Source organism: Lissotriton helveticus, chromosome 10 (assembly GCF_964261635.1).
Source record: "Lissotriton helveticus chromosome 10, aLisHel1.1, whole genome shotgun sequence".
Lineage (NCBI taxonomy): Eukaryota > Metazoa > Chordata > Amphibia > Caudata > Salamandridae > Lissotriton > Lissotriton helveticus.
Genome location: NC_136071.1, coordinates 13,785,052 through 13,806,260, shown reverse-complemented (window position 1 = coordinate 13,806,260; position 21,209 = coordinate 13,785,052). Strand labels below are relative to the sequence as shown.

The 21,209-nt window shown below is 49.3% G+C and overlaps 1 protein-coding gene across 2 annotated transcripts in view; it reads right to left on the bottom strand.

Moving 5' to 3' along the window:
- Positions 1 to 21,209, bottom strand: part of HUWE1 (HECT, UBA and WWE domain containing E3 ubiquitin protein ligase 1) — a 1,655,742-nt gene that overhangs the window by 150,989 nt on the left and 1,483,544 nt on the right. For both annotated transcript variants that reach the window (XM_078664564.1, XM_078664565.1), the window contains one exon: positions 18,558 to 18,673. In XM_078664564.1, coding sequence (XP_078520690.1) covers positions 18,558 to 18,673 — 116 coding nt within the window. The remainder of the gene's footprint in view (positions 1 to 18,557; positions 18,674 to 21,209) is intronic.

Sequence of the window (21,209 nt, the reverse complement as noted above, 5' to 3'; positions counted from 1 at the left end):
GGTAGTCTTGTTATAAATAAATACACTGTTTATTTTCATAACAACTTGTGTGGTGTCCTTTCACTGGGTGTTCAAGGGGTAATGTGATGGTAAAACAGCTGGCTTAACACGCCCTCTAGAGTCTTAGCCTTAGACTGCTCGTATCCATGCTACTAGGATAGCTGGTCTATAAGGTTGACTTACAACCAATCATCAATAAGGGTTGTTTGGACTGATATATAGTGATCACTAGAATAGTGAACACTGCACATCAGGCCAACTTCTCACATTGGTGAGCAGCGGTTGGGATTTGAGCTTGCTGTTGTTTTACCACACATGCCCTAAGAATATCTTGTGAAAGATCACATAAGTACTAAAGGTACATATAACTTAGCTTAGAATACTCTGAGTTCTACTGAACCAGCTGTTGTAGCTCCTAGGGCCTAGCACACCCTAAACTACAACTCTAGCAAGGGATCAGTAGGCAAACATATAGTGTAGGTAAGTGCACCACTTACACCTCACTAGAAAAGCATGTCTACCCAGGGAGATTCTAGTGAGACTCCCCTGGTCAGTGTTGACCCTCCACAGGTCACTTCAAGATATGCAGCTCTCAGTTTCCAGGAGATGAGACAAATCTGTGTCTCCAGAAAACTGAAGCAGGGGTCTAACCCCACCATTCCCTTTCTGATAGGTCTCTTAGAGACATATGATGCCAGAAAGCTTTCTCAGTTACATGAGAACATGCCAGCCTTAGAGGGAACCTCTGGGGATCCAGACCTCCCCAACACTGCTACTGCAGTTGAGGAGGAGGAGGATCAGGAGGAACTCTCTGGGGATGAGGTAGACAAAGGTCTTGAGGTAGTCAGAAGGCTAACTAGGACCAACTTAGACTTACTTGGGCTAGGATCTGGGGGACCCCCAGTACTAACCCGAAGTGGGCCTAACCTTGGAGTTAGGAGAGATAGATCTCTTTCTAGGGACTCCAATAGATCTCTGCACTCTAATGCCTCTTCTCAGGGGAGAAGGAATCCTCCACAGAGGAGATTTACTTCCCCTCAGAGAAAAGAGCATGAAGCTAGAATGAGACAAGCTGAACTGAGGATTGAAAGGGAAGAACTTGCCCTGGCCAAAGAGAAGCTTGCCTTTGCTAGAGAGCAGCAGATGAGTGGGCTAGCTCCCACTGGTGGCAGCAATCTCCCAAGAGATAGAGAGAAGGGTTTAGATACTAAACACCTGACTAAAATAGTGCCCCCCTTTAAGCAAGGGGATGATATCCAGAAATGGATGGCTGCTCTGGAGAGGGCCTGCACTGTGCAGTGCATTCCCCAGAGTCAGTGGGCAGCTATACTGTGGCTCTCCTTTGATGGTAAAGGTAGAGATAAGCTCCTCACTACAAGAGTAGAGGATGCTAACAATTACCAGGTCCTGAAGAATACACTGGTTGATGGGTTTGGTTTAACCACTGAGCAGTACAGGTAGCTGTTCAGAGACACCCAGAAAACTCAGTCTCAGGACTGGTCTGATTTTGTGGATTGTGCCACTAAGGCTTTGGAGGGCTGGTTGCTGGGTAGCAAGGTTACAGATTACACAGGATTGTATAATCTAATGATGAGAGAACAAATTTTAAACAATTGTCAGAACCAGTTGCTGCACCAGCACCTTGTTGATTCAGATCTGACCTCTCCCCAAGAATTGGGAAAGAAGGCAGACAAATGGGTCAGGACAAGGATCAAGCAGAACCAGAACCAGAACCAGGGTGGTCAGAAGAAAGCAGACCAGAAGGGTAATGTTAAGAATGAGCAAAATGACCAGAAGTCTTCACCAGGTCCCCAACAAACCAAAGAGGGTGGGGGTCAGGCTTCCCAGAAGAAGAAGACTCAAGAAGGCCAGTCAAAAAGGTGGTGCCAGTACTGCAAAAGTAAATCTCACTGGTTTAGTGAGTGCACCAAAAGAGGAGGACAAACTCCTGCCACTACAGCTCCTAAAGCAACTGCACCCCCTAGTACAGTCAGTAGTGGTAGTGTACCTCCCAAGGCATTAGTTGGGTTAACCTTGGGTACTGAGGGGTCTGACAACTTAGTTGGCACACTCACTCAGGCTGTCCTTGTCTGTACAGGGGATATGGATATGTCCCCTGAAATAAGTCCCAATACTTTGGGCAAATACAGGCAGACACCTTTGATAAATGGCAAAATGGCTCAGGCCTATAGGGACACTTGTGCCAGTGTCACCATGGTGACACCTAACTTTGTGGACCCTGGACAGATCATGCCAGGTACTGATTTCCTGGTGACCAATGCCAGCAATGTCACTACTAGTCATAGTGTGGCAATTGTGGCTTTCTCCTGGGGTGGAGTGAAGGGACAAAAGAAAGTTGTAGTCAGTTCAGACCTCCCAGTTGATTGTTTGTTGGGCAATGATTTGGAGTCATCACAATGGTCAGAAGTGGAGCAGAGGACTCACATGGAAATGTTAGGCTTGCCAGCACATGTGCTTGCTGTGACTAGGTCACAGGCCAGAAAATGCCCCACTGAACAGGTGCTGGATCCTGAAATGATGGACCAGACACCTTCCAAGAAGAAGAGCAGTAAGGGTAAGGCTTTGCCTTCCCCCTTGCCCCAGGTTGAGGATCAAGTCTCTGAGGAGGCTGATCTGGAAGAGCTGAGGGAAACTGAGCCTAAAGAGCTTGAACTTGATCAAGTTGAGTTTCTGGGCTCAGGGGGACCCTCCAGAGCAGACCTGGGGAAGGAACAGTTGAGCTGCCCTTCCCTTGAACCCCTCAGACAGCAGGCTGCTGCTGAGGCTGCAGGGAATGCCACAGGTGCCCACAGGGTATACTGGGAAGATGGACTCCTGTACTCTGAGTCAAGAGACCCCAAGCCTGGTGCAACCAGGAGGCTGGTCATCCCCTTGTCTCTGAGAGGTTTCCTTCTCACCTTGGCCCATGAGATTCCCCTTGCAGGTCATTTAGGTCAGACAAAGACTTGGGACAGGCTTGTCTCACACTTTCACTGGCCCCATATGAATGAGAATACCAAGAGTTTTGTCGCTCCTGTGTCACTTGCCAAGCCAGTGGTAAGTCAGGTGGCACAACAAAGGCCCCCCTCATACCACTACCTGTGGTGGGGGTTCCCTTTGAAAGAGTGGGGATTGACATTGTTGGTCCAATGGAACCCCAGACAGCATCAGGGCACATGTTTATACTGGTGGTAGTGGATCATGCCACCAGGTATCCTGAAGCTATTCTCCTTAGGACCACTACAGCCCCTGTAGTGGCAAGAGCCCTGGTTGGAGTGTTCTCCAGAGTGGGTTTCCCTAAGGAGGTCGTTTCTGACAGAGGTACAAACTTCATGTCAGGATATCTGACTGCAATGTGGAAGGAGTGTGGTGTGAACTACAAGTTCACCACACCCTACCACCCACAATGCAATGGGCTTGTTGAGAGATTCAACAGGACCCTGAAAGGGATGATTCATGGACTACCTGAAACTCTTAGGAGAAGATGGGATGTCCTGATCCCCTGCCTCTTGTTTGCTTACAGAGAGGTCCCACAGAAGGGGGTTGGCTACAGCCCTTTTGAGCTTCTGTATGGGCATCCTGTAAGAGGACCCCTGTGTTTGGTGAAGGAAGGATGGGAGAGGCCTCTCAAAAAGCCTGCAACCAACATAGTGGACTATGTACTTGGTCTCCGCTCCAGGATGGCTGAGTATATGGAGAAGGCACCCAAAAACCTTGAGGCCAGCCAAGAACTTCAAAAAGCTTGGCATGACCAAAAGGCTGTTCTGACTGTGTACCAGCCAGGACAGAAGGTGTGGGTGCTGGAGCCAGTGGCCCCAGCAGCTCTGAAAGACAAATGGTCTGGGCCCCACACCATCATTGAGCAAAAGGGAGAGGTTACCTACTTGGTGGACCTTGGAACTCCCAGGAGCCCTCTCAGAGTGCTCCATGTTAACAGGCTCAAGGCATATGTTGACAGGAAGGACATGAGCTTGCTCATGGCCACAGATGAGGGACAGGAGGAAGAGAGTGACCCTCTCCCAGACCTGCTCACTCAGAATCCTGATGATGGATCAGTTGATGGTGTTGTCTTTTGTGGCAGCCTCACTGAACATCAGCAACAGGATTGCAGGCAAGTCTTGCAATCCTTCAGACATATGTTCTCTCTGACACCCAGCCAAACTGATTGGTGTACCCATGATGTTGACACTGGAGACAGTCTGCCTGTCAAGAGTAAAATCTACAGACAGCCTGATCATGTTAGAGACTGCATCAAAACTGAAGTGCAGAAAATGTTGGAGCTGGGAGTCATTGAGCCCTCAGATAGCCCTTGGGCTAGCCCAGTAGTTCTAGTGCCAAAGCCTCACACCCAGGGTGGTAAGAGAGAGATGAGGTTTTGCGTAGACTACAGAGGCCTCAATGCAGTCACTAAGACTGATGCCCACCCAATACCAAGGGCAGATGAGCTTATAGATAGATTGGCTTCTGCCAACTTCTTAAGCACATTTGATTTGACAGCTGGGTATTGGCAAATCAGGTTAGCTGAGGAAGCCAAACCTAAGACAGCATTTTCTACCCCTGGAGGGCATTATCAATTTGTGCTAATGCCCTTTGGACTGAAAAATGCACCTGCCACCTTCCAAAGGTTGGTGAATCAAGTCCTCACTGGGCTGGATGACTTCTGTGCAGCTTATCTTGACGATATTGCTGTCTTTAGCTCCACCTGGGAGGATCACCTGGTCCACCTGAGGAAAGTGTTAGAGGCCCTGCAAAAGGCAGGCCTCACTATCAAGGCCACAAAGTGCCAGATAGGGCAGACACAGGTTGTATACCTGGGCCACCTTGTAGGTGGAGGCCAGGTTCAGCCACTGGAGAGTAAGATACAGGCCATCAAGGACTGGACTCCTCCAATCACCCAGACTCAGGTTCGAGCTTTCTTGGGCCTGACTGGGTACTATAGGAAGTTTGTCAGAAATTATGGGTCCATAGTGACCCCTCTTAATGACCTGACAAGCAAAAAGATGCCAAAGAAAGTTCAGTGGACAGCAAGCTGTCAGAAAGCATTCAATGACCTAAAGCAGGCCATGTGCACAGCACCTATCCTAAAGAGTCCAGATTACTCCAAGCCATTCATTGTCCAAACAGATGCTTCTGAGTTGGGTGTGGGGGCTGTTCTGTCTCAACTGAATTTTGATGGTAATGATCAGCCTATTGCTTTCATTAGTAGGAGGTTGACACCCAGAGAGAAAAATTGGTCAGCTATTGAGAGGGAGGCCTTTGCTGTGGTCTGGGCCCTGAAGAAGCTGAGGGCCTACTTGTTTGGCACTCACTTCACCATTCAGACAGACCATAAGCCCCTCTTGTGGCTAAATCAGATGAAGGGTGAAAACCCCAAACTGCTTAGGTGGTCCATTTCCCTACAGGGGATGGATTTTACAGTGGAGCATAGACCTGGGACTGATCACAGCAATGCTGATGGGCTCTCCAGGTATTTCCACTTAGAGCAAGAAGACTCACCTGGTCAAGGTTAGTTTATTGTCCCAAAGTTTGGGGGGGGGTCATGTAGGAGAGTAGGGTCTGCAATCCTATGATCACCCAGATTTTTGCTTTTTGCTGCACTGGTTTATGACTTTCCCTGGCTGTGGGCCTGCTAATCAGACCCACAGCCTAGCTGTTCTCTCTATCCAAATTGTACTCAGGTACTGAATTGGCACTGGGCCCTCTCCAAGTCCCTGTACCCAGGGCTGAGGTGCACCCAGAAGTCTCCCAGGGGCTGAAGCATGTATTATGCCACCCCTGGATTGACTAACTAAACTGACACAACTGGCTGCACGACAGCTGGGGCAAGGTGGTGTACTCACCCTTTGCTTTAGATATAGTATACCTATATCTAACCCTAAAAATGGACACACAGATCCCCTATCAGTCACTCCTATGGCAGGCCTTGACAATCCTGAAGGCAGAGTGCTTGGAATCGTGTGAGATGGTGCTCTGGCATGAGCTGAGCCTGTCTGCGGCTTTCGGGATCCATCCCTTAGCAGTTTCCATGATATCGCATACCATATACTCTTAAGTGCATTATAATCCTCGCGGTTATATGCCAACTCTGGTATCGCTTTATCAAAACATGTCGAGTAAGGTGTCATACGAATTGGAATACTAACCCCTCGCCAATTCTGGCGACGGGGTTAGCATTCCACCCTTCTAGAGGGACACGACATGTATGTAACCCCTAACCCCGGTTAAAGTCAAACAGAGCCTCAGCTCCACAAAATGGATGCTGCCACCGAGACACAAGTCTGCCCTCCTGCTGCTGGGAGTCCTCCCAGAGCAGGAGATAAGGACAAAGGGTTTCCTGCCAGGGGCGGTGCCAGCACCGTCCCAGACAGGGTTTTGTGTATTGTAGGTAGGCAGGGCTTTAGAGGAAGGTGACTGCACGTGGCACCCCGGTGCTCACTGTGCATAGGCTGGCTGGAACCAGTTCCAGGGTCACTCCAGACCCTGTGCTGGGGAAAAGCCCGCCAAGGAAGTGGGTGTAACCACCCCCCTCCTAGTCCCACCCATAGGGCAGGACTTAGTCGCGTGCCAGCCCCCTTTTACAGGATAAAGGTAGGAACTGGCCCCCTTCCAAATCAGATCATCTTTGAATCCTGAAACTACTTTTCACGAAAGGAACTCAAGACTTCTTCCTAAGATTTCTCCCTTGTGACTAAGGAGTAGTCACCCTGCATCCGCAGGCACCACCTTAAGAACACTGCGGTCTGCTGCAAGTCTCTCCTCCGGATCAAGACTGCCCAGCTCGACGAGAACCGGCTTCCCTGGCACCTCTGACCTCTACCTGCATCATCAGTCACGCTGAGATTCGTGGGTGTGACGAGACCGCGAGGGACCGGCCATCTTCAAGACTGCACGACTTCTTTCCAGCAAGCCCGCCGAGTAAATTCCTGGTGAGTGCTTTGGGGTCCGAGAAGCCCCGACCCTGAGCAGCTCCAGCACCGAAGTGCAGCCTCCCAGCATCTCCACGATCTGCGTGGGGCCCTTCTGCTTTTTGCTGCTCACCGCGTTGTTTGGCTACTAGCCCGCTGGCTTGTGGTCTTCTGAACGACGCCCGACGACATTTCTGCTGCTGGTCTGGTTGCTCCAGGCTGGCCCTTGCTCCCTTCCAAAAGAGGAGCACCCCGGACCCTCCTGGTCCACTCAAGACGCCATTTTGAGTCCACCGGGTGGGCTTGAATTAGCCAAGGCTTGTTGCCCAATCCTGGGTAACTTCGACGCCGACAGCTTCATCCATCGTGGGACAGCTCGCCTCTCCATCCTGGTCGCCGACAACGCCTCCTGGTCCGTGAGATCTGCAGAGCCAGCGTCGCCCACTCACCTAGTCGAGGTGACTTCGCCCGGTGCCATCCTGGTGCCCACTTAATCACTGGCTAGTGATTCAAGAACTTGGTCCCCTCTGCTTTCAGGTTTTCTTCTTCCTTGATCCAGGCTTGGATCCATCGAACTTTTCTTCACTGGTCGCCTGCCAGCAACTTCCTTCTTCCAGGCTCCTGGTCCGGCAACGAGATCCCCGACGTCTTTTCAGACCTATGCAGCTGCAGCCCCTGGGCTAGGTAACTTCGGCACTTCGGTGTCCCAGCATAGCCTCACTATCCTAGGGTCAGGTTCCACTGTCGTTTTCTTCCTACCAGATCGGGTTCGCCCGTGAACACTAACTTTGCCTTTACTAGCTCCCATAGACTTTGTCCCGCATCCCGCGTGAGAGTGCACACTCTGCACCCGAGTCCCCTAGGTCTCCTAGAAGTAATCTAACGATTCTATAGTCAAGTCCTAGCGAGTCCAAAGCCTATTAGTACTGTACTTACCTGCTAGTAATTTCGCATTCCACTTTTTAAGTATATGGTTTTTCGTGCCCCTCGGGCATTTGTGTATAACGTGCTAACTTAAGTATTTTCGTAAGAGTTTTGTTGTGTGCTTAGCTCCCTGTCTCATAAAGAGCCAGGGTAGTCTTGTTATAAATAAATACACTGTTTATTTTCATAACAACTTGTGTGGTGTCCTTTCACTGGGTGTTCAAGGGGTAATGTGATGGTAAAACAGCTGGCTTAACACGCCCTCTAGAGTCTTAGCCTTAGACTGCTCGTATCCATGCTACTAGGATAGCTGGTCTATAAGGTTGACTTACAACCAATCATCAATAAGGGTTGTTTGGACTGATATATAGTGATCACTAGAATAGTGAACACTGCACATCAGGCCAACTTCTCACAGGTACCCAGGGCATAGGTACCCCAGGGGTCTCCCATGGGCTGCAGCATGCATTATGCCACCCATGGGTTATCACGCAGACTGCAACTACAGGCCTGCCATTGCAGCCTCTGTCAGCTGGTGCTAGCACCACTTACAACAGATATAGATTTCCCTTTACCGAAGGAAGGTCACTGCACTTAAAAACTATGAGTCACCCCTAAAGCAGGCCTTTCAATCCTAAAGGCACGGTGCTTGGTTCTAAGTGTGAGGGTGTCCCTGCATGAGCAGGACACCCCTACCACCTTCGGAGTCCATTCTTCCGAGTTGTAAGTGCATCAGCCATTACAATACATAGAGTGGCCATGCGTCATTACGCAATGACCATCTCTAAACTGGCTGTAACGAACCCTATTATGTTTGGTATCAAATATGTTGGAAATATACCCCCACACCCTAAACTGCGTGGGAGGTATGATCCCATGCACTGTAAAGTTCCTCTGCGAGGCCCTCAGTGCTCCAAGTACCAGTCTTCTAGACCTGTACAACACAACATGGCTGCTGTCGACCAGAGACACGATTCTGCACCTCCTGCTGCTGAGCCAAGCTTGAGCAGGGGAAGGCAGAACAATAGGTATCATGACCACCTCCGACACGTACGTTTTTTTTAATCAGTTCCCACGATTTGTAGGTTCACTTATAAATCCGTAAGTATAGTGCTCAAAACATCCGGTATTGTGGCCAATTTATTAATTAACGGATCACACAAGCAATCTAAACAAGAAACTAACTTGTGTTTGTGCTCGCAGTATCAGGTTGTTTAAGGTGGCCAAAGGACTGCTAGGATGACAACCACTACTTCAGGAGGAAGATCAAAAGCAGAGACTTGTCACCGCTCAATCTCCACGCTTACAGAAATTGACGCTGTGTGGACCCCTGGCTGCCCCTGAACCTACCTGCAGCAGCTGACTCTGGTGCCTTCGTCCTCCCGCCTCCCGCCACCGCCCCCTGCTCCATCTCTGGGTCTTGCAGCCGTGTGGAGCGCGGTAGAGGAGCAGCAAAACTACAATACCCAGCTGCCCTAGCGGCGCTAATCGCGCCAAACGCGCGCCAGGAGGCGCTCAAATACAGAGTCACCCCGGTCGACTCTTTGCTTACAGAAATTGACGCTGTGTGGACCCCTGGCTGCCCCTGAACCTACCTGCAGCAGCTGACTCTGGTGCCTTCGTCCTCCCGCCTCCCGCCGCCGACCCCTGCTCCATCTCTGGGTCTTGCAGCCGTGTGGAGCGCGGTAGAGGAGCAGCAAAACTACAATACCCAGCTGCCCTAGCGGCGCTAATCGCGCCAAACGCGCGCCAGGAGGCGCTCAAATACAGAGTCACCCCGGTCGAGGGGGCGACTCTTTGCTTACAGAAATTGACGCTGTGTGGACCCCTGGCTGCCCCTGAACCTACCTGCAGCAGCTGACTCTGGTGCCTTCGTCCTCCCGCCTCCCGCCGCCGACCCCTGCTCCATCTCTGGGTCTTGCAGCCGTGTGGAGCGCGGTAGAGGAGCAGCAAAACTACAATACCCAGCTGCCCTAGCGGCGCTAATCGCGCCAAACGCGCGCCAGGAGGCGCTCAAATACAGAGTCACCCCGGTCGAGGGGGCGACTCTTTGCTTACAGAAATTGACGCTGTGTGGACCCCTGGCTGCCCCTGAACCTACCTGCAGCAGCTGACTCTGGTGCCTTCGTCCTCCCGCCTCCCGCCGCCGACCCCTGCTCCATCTCTGGGTCTTGCAGCCGTGTGGAGCGCGGTAGAGGAGCAGCAAAACTACAATACCCAGCTGCCCTAGCGGCGCTAATCGCGCCAAACGCGCGCCAGGAGGCGCTCAAATACAGAGTCACCCCGGTCGAGGGGGCGACTCTTTGCTTACAGAAATTGACGCTGTGTGGACCCCTGGCTGCCCCATAACCTACCTGCAGCAGCTGACTCTGGTGCCTTCGTCCTCCCGCCTCCCGCCGCCGACCCCTGCTCCATCTCTGGGTCTTGCAGCCGTGTGGAGCGCGGTAGAGGAGCAGCAAAACTACAATACCCAGCTGCCCTAGCGGCGCTAATCGCGCCAAACGCGCGCCAGGAGGCGCTCAAATACAGAGTCACCCCGGTCGAGGGGGCGACTCTTTGCTTACAGAAATTGACGCTGTGTGGACCCCTGGCTGCCCCTGAACCTACCTGCAGCAGCTGACTCTGGTGCCTTCGTCCTCCCGCCTCCCGCCGCCGACCCCTGCTCCATCTCTGGGTCTTGCAGCCGTGTGGAGCGCACTAGAGGAGCAGCAAAACTACAATACCCAGCTGCCCTAGCGGCGCTAATCGCGCCAAACGCGCGCCAGGAGGCGCTCAAATACAGAGTCACCCCCGTCTCGCGGGACGCCGGGCTAAGCCCGGGCAAAGGGCGGGCCCTCTGTGGCCCTCAGTGGCCGAGGTAGGCTGGGCTGGGCCCGGTTATTTTCGGTCATTATTTTTTACTATTTTAATTTTGTTTGTGGCATTGTTTCGCATCCAGCTAAAATTGATTCGCTTGTCAGTTGGAGGTAGAACCATCTACCGGTTTTTACCGGTCGCCTCCTCTCACTCTACCATCGGTTAATCATCTTTGCTCACCCAGGACTAAAATTCCTATTTATTATTTTATTTGCAATACATTATCCTGGTTGCACTTTGTGTCATTTTTAGTGATATCTCTTCTGGTCTGAAGCTTCTTTTTGCACATTAAATAACTGCTGAATCCCCATACTGAGGATGTCAAAAAAACTACGTTCAGGAAGGGAAGTAGGAGGCACTCCTGGTGCTGAAAAGGAGAAAACCCGGACAAGGAATAAATCTGTAAATAATCCCCCGTTGAAGGGTCAATGTCAGCTTTTTGAGCTTTGGGACATGTCTTCTTCTAAGAAATCGAACATTGTAATAAAGAAATCACTTGGAGTTATGGGTCAAGAGCCTCATACACAAGCCATTATAGATCCTTTGTCTCCCCCCGTGCAGCCTATTTTTCAACAACCCGCGGCAGCGGTGTCGCCTTCCCGTGTCTCCCCTAAAGGGAAGGAATGTATTAACTCTGCCCCGCTGCTAGCCGATAGGAAATGCTTGAATAAACCTTCCTTGCCTCAAGCGGCGGTGACGGATAGGTTGGGGGGTGATCAGTCTTCTTTATTTATTGATCTTGAACTATGTGGCCGATATGTTGATACAGCTAAAGTAGAGACTCTAGACCCTACCAAGCATGTTGGGGGCGCTACCCCATCTGGGCTAATGTTGTATAGTAGCACCCCTTCTCTAAACGGACAGGATATGTCCGACCTGTTAGATGTCTCTGGGAGTCCGGGTCTTATCCTCTCTGGGATTTGCCGTCCCGTAGAAGCGTGTGATAAGCCAATCTCAGAATCCATGATTGCCTTGGAACAATTGTTAGCTTCCATCTTAGCACTTTTGGGGAAATTCGTAGGCAACTCGGACTGTATCTTAGAGTCAGTTACTCAAATACTAAAGGCACTGCTACAAAAGTCGTCTGATACAGGGAGTGTTCCCCCCCCTGTGATGGAATCTAGTTTGTTTAAGGGGAAAACACATGAGCAACCAGCGGATTCTGCCATGAAGGCTGTAACAACAGGGCTGAAATCTCATATTACATCTATCCCCTTAACTGCAGTGCCTAACTGTATCAAGAACTCAGTTCTCGAGATCGAGGAGGTCAATAAATCTACTCCTGGCCCAAAAGTGGTGCAAGAACTATTCCCTATCTTTATGTCTGAAAATAAACAAGAACTTTTGGACTATAAACATGAGGTAAAGGTAAAAAATGGTAATCTCAGAAACAAGAAAGGGAATAAAAGAAAAACAATTCGAAAATATATGAAAAAAAGACAGCGTCGGATAATTTTTCAAAACTCTCTGGCAGCTATGGAGAATGAAGAAGACGACTTGGATCCTATTTCCATATCTCCTAAAGCTGAAATTGTATTGAATTCGATTACTTCCACACCTCTAGAGGGCACTGATGAGTTACGTCCGCTAATGCCCTCGGAAGTTGTGCCACAAATGGGGGGCCCCTCTACAGGTTTTCAACTACCTACAACGATTGGAGCTTCTATCGAATACCCAATTGGGGCTCTCAACCCCTTGGCACCCCCGTTTCTGGCAGCCTTGGAGACTGGTGACCGCCCCTTCTCGGACCGTCGCTTATCATCTTTAAAAACTCCAGTGGACACTCTTGTGCTAGAATTCCTACCATTATTTGACGTTGATTTACCTTTAAATAGAGCCTGGCTTCTTAAGTGTTTTAGCGAGATAGAAAGTCTTCGCCATATCCAAACTAGGGACATTGAGTTAGTGTCCCTGATGGGTGAAGTTAGGGTCTCAAGCATAAGGGTGAAATTTTATTCTCAAATTATTGTAAATCTGATATTGCAGCAAGCGGAGAATTTTCAACGAATTGGTATTGATATTCTCCCGTTGTATAACCTTTGTAATATAAACCCTTCTTCTGGGGAGGTATGTAGTAGGGATGAGCAAAATGGGACTTCTTTTCCCCTTACAGACCTGAAGATTTGGGTCTCTAGGGGAAAACGTTTGGTCTCGCATGTGAGGCCTCTCCCGCTGATCCAGCATCCATCCTTAGAGGATGGTGATCAGTGGAATTGGCTCCACAGCGCCTTAGTTACCAAAACTAAGGATAATCCCAGATTGTTTCATCATCTTTAACACCTCATTAAAAATCATCTCCTGGAACGTGGCAGGGATTCACAGTAGTCCGGAGAAATTTGCGCTCCTATTTTCATTAGGAGCGAATGTGATTTGTTTACAGGAAACGTGGTGTATTGGTATGTTGGCTGTCTCTAAGGATTTTTATGTCCTGGAAGTCCCTGCTGCCCCCTCTAAGAAAGGCCATGCTAGGGGGGGAATCGCGTGTTTATTATCTAACAATTTGCAGTGGAGATTCACCCATTACACTGATCCTAGTAAACTTTTTCAGGCGATAACTATTGAAAACCTTTTTAGTAACGGCATCAAATCGCCTATCGTAATTATAAATGTGTACATTCCCCCAGAAGAGCGTTTTAATCTGATATTGAAGCAGTTATTTGGTTATATTGAGAAAATTAAAAATGTTTCAATTCCTCCCGAAATTATACTTGTGGGAGATTTGAACTGTAAAATCTCTAACGCCAGCATAAAACTATTTAGGAATAAATGTAAAGAAGAGGTGCACTTGGTTCCTCAAATACTCTTTCCGGATAAGCAAGTGACCAATAAAAGATGGAACAGCCTGTTAAAAGAATTAGCGGCCGTAGATGGCCTTATTTTAAATGGGAGATTCCCTTCCGACGTGCCCGCTAAATTTACGCACAAATCCCCTTTTGGGTCGTCTATTTTGGACTATGCTATTGCTGACTATGGTTTGTTTCCCTTTATCCAGGATCTTAAGATCATACCTACTTCTATGAGTGACCACAGCATAATGTTTATAACTATTTCTTTAAACCCCATGTCCACTGTACCCTGGTCCCTTAATGGCAGTGATGTTGCCTTCCATACTTCATCGGGACGGTGTGTCTGGAATTCTTCCGCCATTAATGGGATACAGGAGTTTTTATCTGATACTCTAGTGGTGTTAAGTGAGTGGCGTGGTAATGAAATAGAATATTTTGAAAAATTTATGCGAAACATCATCTCTTTTGCTAAAAAAACTCCCCGATCTAGCACAAGGGTAGTGGTCCCTAGTACATTGCGTATCCTGAATAAGGAAATAAATAAACTAGTCCGACAACAATACGTAGATAGAGTCACGGAACGTGGAAATGAAATTTCCAGGCTAAAGAGAAAGAGATCGAGACTTAAGTTAAAAATTAAAAAGGCAAGTCAGGACGAGGTCTGGATCAATTTGAGGGAATCTGTCACTCAGGGCAGGATTAGAGAATTTTGGGCAATAATCAGTAAGGGATGTGGCTCTAGACTAAGTCCCTCCCCTATCCCTATAGCAGAAGAGGTATGGATTTCTTATATCCAGGACTTGTATGCGGGGAACGGGATCCCAGGTGATGATATCGTTCTAGATGTCACTCCTGACGGACTCATTTGTTACCCCACAGAAGGAGAAATTGAGATGGCAATAAAAAAGATGCGCGTCTCTGGGGCAATGGGCCCTGACGAACTCCCCATGACTGTCCTGAAACAGGATCCTGCAAGGTGGAGTAAAATTCTGTATCCCTTGTTTAGAGCCTGTTTTTTGTCTAATATGGTACCTGCCTCCTGGAGGGGAAGTATCCTGGTCCCTATCTTTAAGAAGGGAACAAGGGATAGCCCTAGCAATTATCGGCTGATTGCTCTCCTCGACTCTATCGGAAAGGTTTTTGCGAAATGTCTCCTGCAATCCCTTTCCGATTGGGTAGAGGAGTATAACATTCTGCCCCTTGAACAGACGGGCTTCCGTAGGGATCACGGTACGTTGGACAATCTCACCGCGTTGCATGTGGTGACAGATAAATATGTCCAGGTGAGAGGAGGGGTCGTGTATGCTGCCTTTATTGATTTCTCCACAGCGTTCGACAAAGTTGATCGTGGAACGCTGTGGAGAAAATTGGCAGCGCTTGGTCTCCCACCCTATTTGTTAGAGTTGGTGCGGGCTCTGCATACTGAGACTTGGTGCAGGGTCCTGATGGGGGGCGAGAGGGGAATTTCTTCTGTAATCCCATCTAAGAATGGACTAAAGCAAGGATGCTTATTGGCGCCCCTCTTGTTCTCCTTGTACACAGCAGATTTACCCGCTGTTGTGTCCGTTAGTGAGGGCATCGCTCCGGTGGTGGGGGGGACCTCCATATCTTGTTTGATGTATGCCGATGACGTCCTTATGCTTGATCTGACTCCTAAAGGACTTGCAAATCGGTTACATGCCCTTCATGCTTTTGCTGTAGCCCATTGCATGAAAATTAACATTGCCAAAAGTAAGGTGATGTGTATAGCCGGTAAAAAGAAGTGCCGCTCTGTAGATTACCACTGGCACATTGGGGGCAATAAACTGGAGGTTGTGAAGTCCTATACTTTCCTGGGAAAAATCATCATGGCTAATTTAAGTGAGAGGCTCCATATTGAGCATTGCACGCGCAAAGCTCTAGCTCATGGCAAAGGTCTCAAGTCTCTATACCTGGTAACGGGGAAGCGACACTTCCAGAGTTTACTGGAGGTATATAGATCAAAAATCCCCGCAACAATTCTGTATGGTATTGAACTTATAGAAGTGAAAAATTGGGCCTTTTGCCATAAGATTGAGGGGAAACTCCTTAGAGATCTTTCTTCTCTTAATACTGCATGCTCTTTGGCCGCCTGTAGACTTGACTTTGGCATTAGGAGTAGTTGGGTACAGGGATTATGTGCCCTGGTGAGATGGGTGGCCTGCCTTGCTAGAGCAAAAGAAGGGACGATAAGAGCTCTTATCCGTAGTGAACTACTGGGTAATTTTAATGAGTTTTCCCAACTGGTATGTAACTTTAGAAAAGCGGCAGCCCTACTAAAATTAGATGAAAACGTTTTGTTTTCGTATTCTCCCCCGCAGTTAAAACTTGCGTTGAAAGCTGCCTCTTGGGACTTAAGTTTTCAATCAGACAAAAAGCTTATCTGCGGTAAAAGGAAGGTAGATTTTCTTCTTGACTCATATGTGATGAAGCAACCTCAAACCTATGCTACATGGAACCTGCCGCATGGTATCCGTAGATTTTGGTTTCTTTTACGTTATGACTTAATTCCTCTAAATCTACTGTTATCCAAGTGGTATGGCTCCTCTGCCTTGTGCAACTTATGTAAATTGAATATTCAGGACTGCACGCATGTCTTATTGATCTGTCCTGTGTTGCGTAAATTGCGCGCTAGATGGTTAAAAGTTATTTGTCTCCGCCTCGGCATTGTCACCTTAAATGATTTTTTGCATGCACTTTATTGCCCTCCTAATGAAATGTTCTGCTTCTATATTTTTAATTTTTTTAAAGGATTTTTAGCTATTTATTAATATGTCCTGGATGATGCTTTGATTTTCCGATGTTTGTGTAGTAGTGACCTGTATGTTAGCTTGGTATTTAATTTTTATTGATGTAAAGGGTATATTTTCCTTGTGTATTTGTAAATGCATGTGTTTTGTTTTATTTTCTGTATTTTTGTGTAATTTATGTGGCCCTCTTTGAGAGCCAAAACATAATAAATAAAATTGAATTGAATTGAGTTGTAGATTGAGCACGCCTGGTGGCAACACTCCGCCCTACTACTGCAACAGGAAATTGTCAAAAAGCGCACTCTGATCAGAGGAATGATACTCATGCCCATAGGTTACCACTCTCGAGGCCCAATGGAGAACCAATAGTATGACTTGGGCCTGGTCATTCCTGATGACCTTCAGAACTGTGGGCAGGAGAGTTAGAGGCAGGACGGCATACTAGAGTACTCAAACTCTACTCAAGGCAGAATGCGTCTCGGAGTGAAAGGCTTTTTGGAATTTCAAGCTGGAAAAAGAATGGATGCTGCACGTTCTCAGTGACAGCGAACAGATCACACCAGATTTCCGCCCATTGCTGGAAGACATCCTGTGCCACCTCTGGGTGTAGCTGCCAATCTTGATACGCTATGTTTCGGCAGCTGACTTTGTATGCGCTGGCCTTTTAGAAATCCTGTGGGTGGTTCTCGACCAGGAAATGGCCTGCAGACTTAGACACTTGCGGAGACATATGGCGTTCTGGCACAGAGCCTAAGACCCCCAACCCGCCCTAAATTGTTGCAGTACCACATGGTGGTGGTGTTGTCTGTAAGGACCTTAACCAAGCTCCTTTTGGTGGATGGTAGGAAAGCCTTAAACACCAAGTGAATGGCCTGCAACTCCAATGAACTGATGTGGGTCTCAGCTGAAAACCAGAGTCCTCTGATCTCCACCTCTCCCAGGTGACCTCCCCCAGCAAACAACATCTGTAACCACCGTCAGCTCTGACAGGGGTAGGAGTCGTCGTCTGCGGCCAGTCCACTCTCAGTTGAGCAGCCACCACTGCAGAACTCCTGCAATCTCCTCTGAAAGAGGATGAAATCTGACAGGTTATCTTGCTGCCGAGCACACAGACTTCAGAACCCACCGAGTGCCTAATCTTGCCATCTGGCATAGTCAACATGCAGGAGACCCCGAAGTCTCAGAGCCACTCTCACACTGGGTGGGGAATTCCTGCCTAGCACGGAGAAAGAAAGAAAACAAACTAAAAAAAAATCTTTATAGAAAACATTCCACAAAAAGAAGATCCAGATTTGCAGTGTGCGGAAAAAAGGGAATGTCAAGGTGCAGCTGGATGGCTCCAGTGAAGTCACGTCTGAGAGGCATCCGACTGGCAGATAGCACTATCGACATTTTTCCAGATCCAGTCTGGATATTAGGATATTCAAAACGGGGAGGAAACTGTTGGTAGGATTAGCCATCAGAAGATGCAGGAAAGTGCATGACATCAGTTTAAAAGGAGTTTTGCGGAGGTGATGATAGAGGGTGGCAATGAAATAGTCAGGTGTTCTAAAAAAGGGCTGGAGTAGACAATGCATAAAGGATTTGGGTGTCACTGGTGGGAGGATGTTGTGAACCCAACCGACGAGTTAATGCCCAAAAGGGAAGTAATGTACAGTGAGAAAGAAGAAGGTTGAGGACAAAGCCTGGGTGATGCCCACTCACTGCAAGTCAGTCTTATACTGATGTGTTAAGGAGAAACAGCATCCACAAAAGCCATTGTGTGCTCGGCCTGTGATTCCTAAAGAGTGGAGGGAAAAGCGGAGTGAAGGAAGGTGAACAGTTTGCAGACAGCAGATAGGCCTTCATGTATGAGAATTTCACAAACGTGATTGAAAGAAGCAGTGGTGAACCTTTTGGATAAGCGTGAAAGGCAGAAAGCAGAGTAGAGGGAATAAAGTAGGATGCCAAAAGACAGAGCACAATACGGTGATAATAATAATAATGGGTGCTAAATTGATCAGAGGGTGCTGAAGACGGCTTGTCCTCTTTGATTACTGGAATGAGTTATGGGGGTGATTAAGTGAGAAAGTGTTAAATTGTAGCTGAGGGGGCTTTTGGTGTTGAGGAGGTTAAAGAGGGTGGAGTTTAAGCATGAAGTAGTGCAGTCAGAGGGTCTCGTTCAGTACTGACATTTTACAAGTATGCAGCAAAATCATTAGCTGATAAAAATAGGTCACTAATGAGTTAGCATGGTTACGAGAAGAGGATCCATTGTTTTCATGTTTTTGGAATGCACTACTGAGCCCTGTACGGGTCCACACAATGTCATGACTCACCTCTACGGAGAGCTGGAGCTGCTTTTCTGTCAGTCCAGAGACTGCTGTTTTGTCAGTCGTGCTGCTGGAGCTGCCATCGCTGGCTTTAGCTGGGGATTTGCAGCTTTTGGCAACAGCTATTTGAAGAAAAAGGACAGTAGAAATCGCTCATTAGCCAGAAGTGGTGATTTCAACACATTTCAGGCACGTGGCCTGACCATTAGGACCTAATGAACAAGTTACTTACCTTCGGTAACGATATATCTGTAAGAAACAGTAGTTAGTATTAGATTCCTTACCTTAGAATATCCCCAGGCGTCAGTCTGGATCCGGAAACTTTTGCGTAGCAGTACCCCTGCGCGTCGGTAGGCGTCGTCTGCAGGCGTCCCCTGCGGCTCCGCGTCGTCGGCGTCGTGCGCCGTGATGACGTCGCTGGAGTATATAGACGCCGCCTCCGCGCGCTGACGTCAGTTCTTTGCACACAGCTTTTCCGCGCCAGAACACGCAGAGCCATGTGAGAACCAACACTGGTGCCATTTGAAACTAGGGCCCTGAAAGGGATGTCCCTAACCCTAGGTATCAGTTCGCAGAACGGGGAGGATGGGCGGGGCGGTAAGGAATCTAATACTAACTACTGTTTCTTACAGATATATCGTTACCGAAGGTAAGTAACTTGTTCATCTGAAAGAAACAGGTTAGTATTAGATTCCTTACCTTAGAATAGATACCCCAGCAATACCAACCCCGGTGGTGGGTCTGCGAACCAATACAACCTACACCAGAAAGTCCTGGAGGACCGAACGGCCAAAGAAGCCATCCCTCCGGACTTGACTGTCCAGGCAGTAGTGCCTCGCAAAGGTGTGCAGCGAGGCCCACGTGGCCGCCTGGCAAATGTCCTGCAAAGGGACTCCCCGGCCCAGGGCAGTAGTAGCCGCCGTGGCCCGAGTGGAATGGGCCCTCAGCCCAACAGGAGGCTCCTTCCGAGCCAAAGAGTAGCATGCTTTGATGCACAGGACGACCCACCGAGAGATGGTCCGTTTCTGTACCGCCCTTCCCTTCTTCTCACCCACGTAGCCAACAAACAGTTGGTCATCCACCCGGAACTGGCGTGTGCGATCCATATAGAATGAAAGCGCACGTTTTGGGTCCAGACGATGGAGCCGCTCTTCATCCTTTGAAGGATGCGGAGGCGGGAAGAAGGAGGGCAAGGTGATGGACTGCCCAATGTGAAAAGCAGAGACTACCTTGGGCAGGAAAGAAGGTCTGGTCCGAAGAACCACCTTATCAGGATGAACAGACAAGAAAGGAGGTTGAACAGAAAGAGCCTGGAGCTCACTCACTCTCCTGGCAGAGGTGATGGCTACCAGGAAGGCCGTCTTTAAGGTGAGAAGACGGAGAGGACAGGAATGAAGGGGCTCAAAGGGAGCGCACATCAGGAAAGTCAAAACCAGGTTCAAGTCCCACTGAGGCATCACGAACGGAGCTGGAGGATACATGTGCGTGATGCCCTTTAAGAATCTTAACACAATAGGGGACTTGAACAAAGATGGCTGATCAGGTAGCCTCAAGAAGGCGGAAAGGGCAGAAAGATAGCCCTTGATAGTGCCCAGAACAGAGCCCTGCTGGGCAAGGGAAAGGAGGAAGAGGAGAACCTCAGATAGAGGGGCAGAAAGGGGATCCACAGCCTTCGCTGTGCACCATGCCACAAATCTGTTCCACCGGCAGGCGTATACCGACTTTGTGGAGGGACGCCTGGCTGCCAGAATGACATCACAGACTTCAGGAGGCAAGTCAAATGGCCTCAACTGTCGCCGCTCAATCTCCACGCATGGAGGTGGAGACTGGACAGGTTCGGGTGGAGGACCGTCCCCTGCTGCTGCGACAGAAGGTCCTCCTGAAGGGGCAGGCGGATCGAGGGACCGACTGTCATGCTGAGTAGCTCGGGATACCAGTACCTTCGAGCCCAGTCCGGAGCCACAAGGATAACTTGGGCCCGGTCGCGCCTGATCTTCTTCAGCACTCTGGGCAGAAGTGGTATAGGCGGAAAGGCGTACAACAGACCGCAACTCCACTCGCGCCGAAAGGCGTCGCCGAGCGAGTGCCGTCTTGGAAACTCCAACGCGCAGAACTGATGACATTGCGCGTTCTCTTCTGTGGCGAATAGATCTAACCAAGGCTCTCCCCATTGCTGAAAGAGGCCTCTCGCCACATCCGAGTTCAGACGCCATTCGTGATCCACCGAGCACCGACGGCTGAGTTCGTCCGCCCTGGCGTTCAGAGAACCTGCCAGGTGTTGAACCGTCAGAGTCACGCCCTGACGTTCCAGCCATTGCCAGAGGCGCAGAGCCTCTTGGCAAAGGGTCCACGACCCCACACCGCCCTGTTTGTTGCAGTACCACATGGCGGTGGTGTTGTCCGTGAACACCTGCACTACACTCCCGTTGACAAAGGGGAGGAATGCCTTCAGTGCCAGGCGAATCGCCCGCAGCTCCAACATGTTGATATGGAGCCGGGACTCCGCCGGAGACCAGAGGCCTCTGATCTCCGCCTCTCCCAAGTGGCCACCCCAGCCTTGGAGGGACGCGTCCGTCACGACCACGTGCTCCGGCTGGGGAAGGGAGAGGGATCTGCCCCTGACCCAATCGCGGTCTGTAAGCCACCACTGCAACTGTC